Source organism: Myotis davidii, unplaced genomic scaffold (assembly GCF_000327345.1).
Source record: "Myotis davidii unplaced genomic scaffold, ASM32734v1 scaffold1369, whole genome shotgun sequence".
NCBI lineage: Eukaryota > Metazoa > Chordata > Mammalia > Chiroptera > Vespertilionidae > Myotis > Myotis davidii.
Window position 1 is genome coordinate 84,867 of NW_006300211.1, and position 9,800 is coordinate 94,666.

The 9,800-nt window shown below is 42.3% G+C and overlaps 1 protein-coding gene across 1 annotated transcript in view; it reads right to left on the reverse strand.

The window, feature by feature from the left end:
• Nucleotides 1-231: 231 nt before the first annotated feature.
• Nucleotides 232-9,800, reverse strand: part of LOC102772551 (carcinoembryonic antigen-related cell adhesion molecule 1-like) — a 14,570-nt gene continuing 5,001 nt past the window's right edge. The window contains exons 4-7 of the mRNA XM_006776618.2: nucleotides 3,458-3,584; nucleotides 2,283-2,335; nucleotides 1,771-1,802; nucleotides 232-726 (exon numbers count right to left, since the gene is read on the reverse strand). Coding sequence (XP_006776681.1) covers nucleotides 610-726; nucleotides 1,771-1,802; nucleotides 2,283-2,335; nucleotides 3,458-3,584 — 329 coding nt within the window. The 3' untranslated portion in view covers nucleotides 232-609. The remainder of the gene's footprint in view (nucleotides 727-1,770; nucleotides 1,803-2,282; nucleotides 2,336-3,457; nucleotides 3,585-9,800) is intronic.

Below are 9,800 nucleotides of genomic sequence, written 5' to 3' on the forward strand. Positions count from 1 at the left end.
TAATATTGCTTATTGTGCCCACCCTCATTTTTTCTTAATCATTCATCCAGAAGTTTGCTCTTATTTTTTAAAATATATTTTATTGATTTTTCACAGAGAGGAAGGGAGAGGGATAGAGAGTTGGAAACATCGATGAGAGAGCAACACCGATCAGCTGCCTCCTGCACACCTCCCACTGGGGATGTGCCCGCAACCAAGGCACATGCCCTTGACCGGAATCAAACCTGGGACCAGTCAGTCTGCAGGCTGACACTCTATCCACTGAGCCAAACCGGTCAGGGCCAGAAGTTTACTTTTTAAGGAATCATCTCTAGACTTTGTTGATTCTAGTACTAATTTAATGAGCCAAATTTCAATGCAAAGGAAGGTTGGGCTTCCTACAGAATCTTTTCACCTGTTGACACCAAAAGGAGGGGCTGTGACCAGGAGCCTGGAGCTGCCTCATGACAGAGTGAGGCGGGGGGAAGGGGCGGGCTGGAGGTGGCTTTCCAGGTGTGCTCTTCCAGGGTGTGGTCGCATCCTCTCCTTTTCCCTGAGGGCAACGGGGTCTCCTAGTGATGGGATGAGACTTGGAATCAGGCAGCAGTGTGGTGAGCTGGGCTGGTTGCATTACTTTTTTATTTCCGCATAAACTGGTTCTGTGGCTGGTGGGGATGGGGAGGCTGACGTTGGTATCTTTGATTCTTGGCCACTGAAGGTCAGCAAAGAATATGTAACTTCATGGATCTGAAAGGGATAAGAAGTGGTCAATTAAGTCAGTGTCACAGGTCGGGCCCTCACCTGGCCTCCTGTCATTTGTCACCACCTGCTCTCACCACTTGAAACCTCTAGTTTTGGAGGATTTTTATTTCCCATTTTCTATGCTTGTTGACATCATTTGAATGATCATTAGAAGACAGATTATGTTATTCATACCATGGAAGAGGGGGATACAGCAATGAGAATGAACAACTACAAACATATACAACAATATGGATAAGCCTCATGAAAACCATTTTGAACGAAAGAAACAAGACACAAATAAGGATATACTGTGCTTCTTAATGTAAGCACATAAACAGGCCAAAATAATCTAGTGCATTGGAAGTCAGGATACGGTTACTCTTTGGAGGAAAGTGCCTGAGGGTTTCATTTTGCAGGGAGATGACATGTTTTCTATCTTCATTTCAGTGTTACTTACCTTACAAGGGTACGCTCAACGCATGGTAATTTATACATTGTTAACATATACAGATGCTTTAAGCACTTTTCAACACATATGTGTGCTCTGTTGAAAGGCTAAATGAGAGAAGCGCAGTAACGTTATAAAGTGAAGGAACTAAGACCTCAGACCCACTGGAATGGACATTATCCTTTAACAGGAAGAACAGGATCAGACTGAAGTAGAGGAGGGAGAATGACCCAGTGCCTTCCTGATGTTGGGCACCGTGCTGGTGCTTTGCATGTGTTATCTCATTTCAATCCTTCAGCTTCTCTCTGAAGTAGGCAGCATTTCATGTTTACAGATGACAGGGTGAGGATCAGAGAGATTAAGTTACGTGCCCAAGGTCACAGAGGAACTAAGAGTCACAGCCAGGGTTCAAACTCAGGACAGGGGTAACATTCTTGCATGAGGTAGGCTCATGGGAGTAGTTAACCAATACACCTTGGTTTGTTGCTGCATTGAGGAACCTTGACTCAAATGTGATCGCACTGTGTCCTCCAGTGTCCTCCATTCTCTATAGAGGTATATGCATGAGAAAATGAGCCAGTGAAACTGGCTGTGCTTACCTTGTTAGGTGAGTCGTCAGAGTGGCCCTGACCTGGGAGTTGAAAGAAGAGTTAGCAATCCATGAAAATGCAAAGCTGATTTATGGTCTTACAGCCTCGGTGTTCCTAAGCTGTTGTGATTTCTAGCTGAAGGAGGTGGCAGGTGGTGGGAGGAGGTTGGGATGTGGCCCATGATTACTTAAGGAAATCACTTCTTCTCAGAGTCTGTGGTCCAGACCCAGGGTGTTAGTACCAGCAGGAGGGGGTAGGGTTGAGGGGTTAGTGGGGCAGGGAGGCCTCAGTCCACTTCTGAATTTTTCCCCCCCAGCTCACAAGGCATTGTTTTTGCCCAGTTGAGTTTCTCAGCAACAGGCACCAGTGCAAGGAGGGGCATAGAGACCGACCGCACCCAGAGCACCACAAGACAGGGAAAGTCTCACCAAAGGAGAGTGCCCACATCCCTAATAGAGGAGGAGGAGAGGCAGGGCACGTGGTGGAACACACCAGCTCTCACTGGTGATGGTTTTACTTACTGTGGTTGGAGGCTGAAGGTTTGTGCTCTGTGAGATCGCGCTGGTCGCTTGCCCTAAACAAATATCAGAGACTGTGACTGCTATTCCCAAGCACAGGCTCTTTGCTCCTTGAAGTAGGAAGGACACTGTCCGCTCATTTATGCCAGAGTCAGTATTGCCTTTCCTCCTAGGGCTCCTCCTCAGTGTACCCACCATCCCTTCTATAGTGCACTCCTTTCCTGCTGCACTAATGTTCACACAGGCCCATCCCTTCTAAAAAAATCTTCATCTGGTATTTATTAACTTCAGAAAGCTGAAGGGAGGAGAGAGGAGAGGGAGTGGGAGAGAGAGAGAGAGAGAGAGAGAGAGAGATAGAGAGAGAGATGCCCATCAGGGGATAGAACCCTCAACTTAGGTTTGTGTCCTGACTGAGAATGTACACCTGGCCAGAGCACAAACTGATAAAGAGTAGTCTTTATCACTTGCTTCTGAGCCTATTTCTACCTGGACACCTTTGGCTTTGTTGATTCTGTTTTCATTCTTCATTTATTACCCAAAAGGCCTTTAGTTTCAGCTTTAAAAAATATATAAATCTGTTGATTTTAGAGAGAGGAAAGGAGAAGGACAGATAAAAACATCAATGATGAGAGAATCATCCATCAGCTGCCTCCTGCAAGCCCTGTTCTGGCAATTGAGCCCACAACCCTTGCATGTGCCCTGACTGGGAATCGAACTGTGACCTCCTGGTTCATGGGTTAATGTTCGACCACTGAGCTGCTCAGGCCAGGCTGGTTTCACGTATTTTTAAGGTTCTCTTCCTGACCTGCCCCTCTCTTCTCCTCTTCCTGTGGTTGGCAGAGCACACAACTCGCTTTCTCCTGCTACTCTTTTCATTTACTGATTTGTCTTCCTTCTTGGACCTTGCTTTCCCTGACTATAGGACCCAGGAACATAGTCAGGTCTGCCCCCTCTAAACCAGAGGGGGATGGGAATAACCATGTCCCAAAGAGAGAGGGGGACAGGAAGCCTGAAGATCAGAGAAGAAGAGGCCTCAGAAATCAGTGCTGAGAAGCAGGGATTTAAGAAGGAGGAGGAGGAGCAGATCCACGCCCAGCGACAGAGGGGAACTCTCCTTCCCTCTCCCAGGATGGTCATCAGCTATGGAGGAAGCGGAGCAAGAGGGAAGGCCATCATACCCTCCAGTCTTTCTGATATACAGGAAGTACACCAGGGCTGCTATCAGAGCTACACCAGCCAGGACGCCAACCACGATGCCGGCCATAGCCCCAACTGAGAGGCCAGGACTTGGTAGTGTTGGATCATCTGTCATGGATAGAAAAGAGAAGAATGAGTGAGGTGACATTATTTTACAGTGGGGCTGCCCTGGGAAACAACTCCCAACATGAAGTAGTCTCTATTTGTTCCTCGAAGGAAGAAATTTCCCCTGGGAGGGTTGCTATGAGGTAAATAGCTCACTACATCCTTGTAATTTTTTTCTCTCATTGTATTTCTATGTTGGTGCCCAGGCTTGACACAATTCCAACCTGGACTTTTTGTACTGAGATATGGTTGGAGCTCTGGAAATGTGAGAAAGCTGATGGCCATTTTTGTAAGTCATAACTTCCCACCTTTCATGGTTGTGTTTTTTCTGTACCAGGTGTGGCGGCCATGAATATGTGTTAGTCAGGTCTCCTTGGTGCGGACTTAACTGATGGAAGGTGGTGAGTGCACCACCTACTTTGCACAGAGGTCCCACAGGCTCCCAGCAGGGATCTGAAATAAGCCCAATGCTGTGAGCAATGGTTTTCAGCTTGTGGGTAACTTTAGCTCAAGGACTCCCCATCAGCCTTGCAGATACTCTCTTAGAAGGCACTGTAGCCCTGGCAGGTGTGGCTCAGTGGTTGGAGCATCGTTCCCTGCACCAAAAGGTCACTGGTTCAATTCCCAGACAGGGCACATGCCACTGTTGCTGACTGGATCTCCAGTGGGGGGTGTGCAGGAGGCAGCTGATCAATAATTCTCTCTCTCTCCCTCTCCCTTCCTCTCTCACACACAGACACACCCCCACACAACATTAAAAAAACATGGCATTGGAGTGTTTCCAACATGCTTTAAAATGAGAGCTACTGGGATCTAAAGGTATTGTTCACCCTGCTTCCCTTCACTACTTCCAGGGTTGAATAAAAAAAAAACAATTAAAACAGGTCTCTTCCTGAGGCCTAACTCCCTAAATAAACCTAAAGGTGTCTTGTGCAGGAGAAGTTTTTCCTATTCAAGTTAGAGCAAAAAGTTCTGCTAGCTCCTGTACCGTGAAAAAAGAGTTTCCATTTAAGGATGGTGGTGGCAAACCCAGAAGGCACACTGACCATAGGTTGCGGAAATGTGGCTGTTTAGACAGTCTGTGAACCCCCAGCTCCCTTTTCTAACCTGAAACAGACATATGCTCTCCAAACACCCTGAGAGGGGTAAGTGTAATTCCTTGAGAAGTAAATGAGGAGAACCAAGATGGCGGCATAGGTTAACGCCGGAGTTTGCTGCCTCGAACAACCATTTCAAAAGTGAAACTAAAAGACGGAAGGGACATCATCCAGAACCACAGGAACGCTGGCTGAGTGGAAGTCCTACAACTAGGAGGTATCAATGTTTCTCTCGCTCGCCCTCTCCCTTCCTCTCTCACACACAGACACACCCCCACACAACATTAAAAAAACATGGCATTGGAGTGTTTCCAACATGCTTTAAAATGAGAGCTACTGGGATCTAAAGGTATTGTTCACCCTGCTTCCCTTCACTACTTCCAGGGTTGAATAAAAAAAAAACAATTAAAACAGGTCTCTTCCTGAGGCCTAACTCCCTAAATAAACCTAAAGGTGTCTTGTGCAGGAGAAGTTTTTCCTATTCAAGTTAGAGCAAAAAGTTCTGCTAGCTCCTGTACCGTGAAAAAAGAGTTTCCATTTAAGGATGGTGGTGGCAAACCCAGAAGGCACACTGACCATAGGTTGCGGAAATGTGGCTGTTTAGACAGTCTGTGAACCCCCAGCTCCCTTTTCTAACCTGAAACAGACATATGCTCTCCAAACACCCTGAGAGGGGTAAGTGTAATTCCTTGAGAAGTAAATGATTCCATCCCAAGTAGTCACCACTAACACTTTAGTTTTGTTCCACAGCATTCCATCCGGGAGAGCAGGGATGCTCGAGGGAACATAGCAGAGAGATGGTGCATTGGGAAGTGATAGGTTCTCATCTCATAGGCCCATGGCTCATGGAGAAAGATCACGTTTTAGGAAGCCGTTTGGAGCTTCCAAAAGCCCTGGTAGCAGAGTTAAAGGGCAGTCTCCTAGTTTCCTCTGGTAAAAATAATGGGTTGGTCATTACAGATATTCATCCTTGATCTTTATGGGCAATTAGGAGTGTTCTTTAGATCAGAGGGATGTTTAGCTCCCATAGTCATGGTGTCTGAAGAGTTTGTGTTCCTTTGACTTTTGCATGAGATTCACAGTGATTCTAGGAAGAAAACACTCCCTACCCTAGGACTATTTTTTGTCTACAGATGTTGTCTAGAGTTACTTGAGACCTTTAAACCAGTATGTCGAAATGTAGTATTTCAAAGACCACGTACAACAGAATTCTTTGGGATGTTTTCTAAAAACGCAAACTTCTGGGTCTCACTTCAGACATTCAGACATTCTGAATCAGAACTTTTATGGGTAGAGTCTAGGAATCTGGAAATTTTAACAAGCACCCTAAAGATTTCCTATACAAACGAAAGCTTGAAAATAATTGTCTAAAAGGGGCATAATGTCAGCACTTTTCTTTTTCAGTTTGCCAAGTGAATACTAAACAGTAATGATATATCCTTTAAATGTTCTCTAAGTATTCTTATATAATCATCTTTCATAATTTCAAAACTTTTCATTCAGATGGCTTGCTGTCTTCCAAAGTTAATTCACAAAGATGGGTAAACAAACAAACAAACAAAAAAAGAACAACAGAAAAGATGGCACTTCAACCTAAATCTTTCTTTTCTTTCTCCTACACAATAACCAGATCTGCATCCTTGCCAGAGGAAACTTCCAGGCTCCTCCCACTTCCATCCCAGGTTCTTTTCTTCACAGGGATTTTTTTTCCAAATAAATATTTGTATGTCTGATCCCATCATGGCTGCCTCTCAGGGGATGAAAACTAACAAATCAGGCTTGAGACTTTGCACTCAACTCCTCTTTTCTTTTCCTATAATGATTTGTGTGTGTGTGTGTGTGTGTGTGTGTGTGTGTGTGTGTAATGCCCTCCTAACCCTAAATTAAATCATTTTGCATCTGTGTCTTTCCCCCCCCCCATTTCTGTTGCCCTCACTAGTGAACTCAAGATTAAGAATTAATATTAATTTTAGCTGCTGTTATGGGGCACTTACTATGAGCCAGACTCTGTGCTAAATACTTTTGTTATATCTCATCTGATTCATATAATAACCTTGTCAGATAGACATTATTTCCATTTTACTGATGAAAAAATTGAGGCTTAGAGTGGTGAAAAATTTACCCAAAGTCATATGATTAGTAAGGGGTGGATCCTGGACTTTAGGACCACTGACTTCATAGAAGCTAGTGATAATAGAAGTAATAATAGCAGTTAATACCGTGGAACATTTCTGTTGTGTGTGACATTTGCTAAGGGTTTGATTCAATAGCACATTAAATACTTAAAACAATACCACGAAGCAGGTACTCTCATTGTAATTTTCTGTTGTGGAATATGAGGCTCAGAGAAGTTGAGAATCTTGTGCAAGGAATTTGCAATTGTACATGCTTACTTTAAATAGGAAGAAAGATCTCAAATAAGCAATCTAACTCTACAACATGAGGAACTAGAGAAAGAGAACAAACTAAATTCTAATAAAGAGTAGAATGGAGATAGATAAATTACAGAATAGTAAAACAAGAGAGATAATCAATGAAACAAAAAGTTGGTTCCTCAAAAGAGATGAAAAAAATTGACAAAACTTAACCTAGTTTGACTAAGAAAAAAAGTGAGAAGACTCAAATTACTAAAATCATAAATGAAAGTGGGTACATTATTACCAATTCTATGGAAATAATAAGAATTATAATAGTACTATGAGTAATTGTATGCCAGCAAATTGGATGACTTAGATGAAATGGACAAACGCAAAACCTTACCAAGATGGAATCACAAAGTGTAGGGAGCAGCTCTAGAATTAAGCCTCGGATTGACCTGTGGCAGAGCCCTCTTAGCATAATTAAGCTTGATCTCTTGGCCGCCCCCTAGATAATTCCTAGGTAGCTAATGGGCTTCGGGAGATCCAGCAAGTGCTGCCAAAACAAGTGAAACTCACAAGAACATTGTAACTATGTTGACCACTTCCTTATTTTTCTCTGACTATAAAATAAAGCCTCAGCTTGCTGGCTGGATCCTTCCCTGTGGCCTCATCCAGGCACAGGAGATCCACCGAGCCCCAGCTATATTCTCTTTGTCACTCTTTGCTTTAATCCTTCACCACTCCCGCTCAGGCTTACCCAACCCTTGGCTGTGCTGGCACAGCACAACAAAGAAATAGAAAATGTGAAGAGACCTATAAATAGTAAGGAGATTGAATCAGTGTAAGCATTTGACAAAATTCAGTATCCTTTCATGATAAAAATGCTCAAACTAGGAATAGAAGGAAACTATGTCAACATTATAAAGGCCGTTTATGACAAACCCACACCTAACATGATTCTCAATAGTGAAAGACTAAAAGTTTTTTCCTAAGATCAGGCAGAGACAAAGATCTGCCTTCGTTTGCCATTTCTACTCAAAACAGTATTGGAAGTCCTAGCCAGCAATTAGACAAGAATGAGAAAGAAAAGGCATCCAAATTGGAGGAGGAGATGTAAAATTATGTCTGTTTGCATATGATATGACCTTATATGTAGAAAACCCTAAAGTCCCACAAAAATTGTTAGAACTAATAAACAAGTTTGGCAAAGCTGCAGGATACTAAATCAACAGGTAAAAATAAGTTGTGTTTCTATGTATGAACAATGAACAATTCAGAAAGGAAATTAAGAAAATGCCATTTACAATAGCATCAAAAAGAATAAAATTCTTAGGAATTAACTTAACCAGGGAAGTTAAAGACTTATATACTAAACAACTACAAAAAAAATTGCTGGAAAAATATGGGAAGACATTCTGTGTTCATGGATTGGAAGACCTCATATTGGTAAGATGACAATACTGCCCAAAGTGATCTACAGATTCAATGCAATCCCTATCAATATCCCAATGACATTTTTGGAACAAAAATAGAAAAATCCATCCTGAAATTCATATGGAATGTCAAGAGACCCCCAATAACCAAAACAAACTGGAAAAAGAACAAAATTGGAGGATTCGTATTTCCTTATTTCAAAATTTACTGTAAGGCTGTGACATATAGAAATGGATTAGAAAGCCCAGAAATAAACCCTCATATATATGGTCAAATGATTTTGACAAGAGTACCAAGACCTTCCCTGCCAGGTATAGCTCAGTTGTGTGGAGCATCATCCCGTACACTAAAAGATGATGAGTTCTATTCCTGGTCAGGAAACAACCCAGGTTCTTGGTTTGATCCTTAGGCAAGGCATGTCCGGGAGGCAGCCAGTTGATGTTTCACTCTTACATCAAGAGTCACTCTCTCTTTCATTCTCTAGAATCAATTTTTAAAAAGTGCCAAGACCATACAAGAAGGAAAGCACAGTCTTTTCAAGAAATGGCACTTGAAAAATGGTATTTACATCAAAAGAATGAATTGGAACTACTTAACACCATATACAAAAAATTAACTCACAATGGACCAAAAATCTAAGTGTGAGAGCTAAACTTAAAAAAACTCTTAAAAGAGAACATAGGATGAAATCTTTATGATATTGGATTTGGCAAGGAATTTCTGGATATGAAACTAAGAGCACAAGCAACAAAGAATCCTACATAATAAAAGGCTAATATGCAAATTGTCCTTAAGGGTGAGAGTTGGACCAACTGGGCGTTAGACTGCACTAACCACCAGGGAGGTCCCGGCTGGCAGCCAACAGCTGCAAGGGACCCTACTGGTGCACAAAATTTCATGCACTAGGCCTCTAGTAAGTAGATAAATTGGACTTTATCAAAATTTTAAAAATTGTGTTTATGAAATGACAATGTTAAAAAGAAAAAAGACACACAGAGAATGGATGAAAATGTGAAAATCATATATCTGATAAGGGATTAATATCCAGAATATATATGTGACTATTACTCAACAACAACAATAAAACAATAGGATGAAAAAATGGCCAGAGGAACTGATTAGAAATGTCTTCCAAGAAAATATAGAAAAGGACAATAAGCACATGAAAAGATGCTCAGCATCACTAATCGTTAGAGAAATGAAATCAAAACCACCATGAGATAACGCCTCACACCGAATAAGATGGTTATTACAAAGAACAAAAAACCACCCAGAAAACAATGTGTTGGCAAGGATGGGGAACACTGGAACTTCTGTGCATTGCCAGC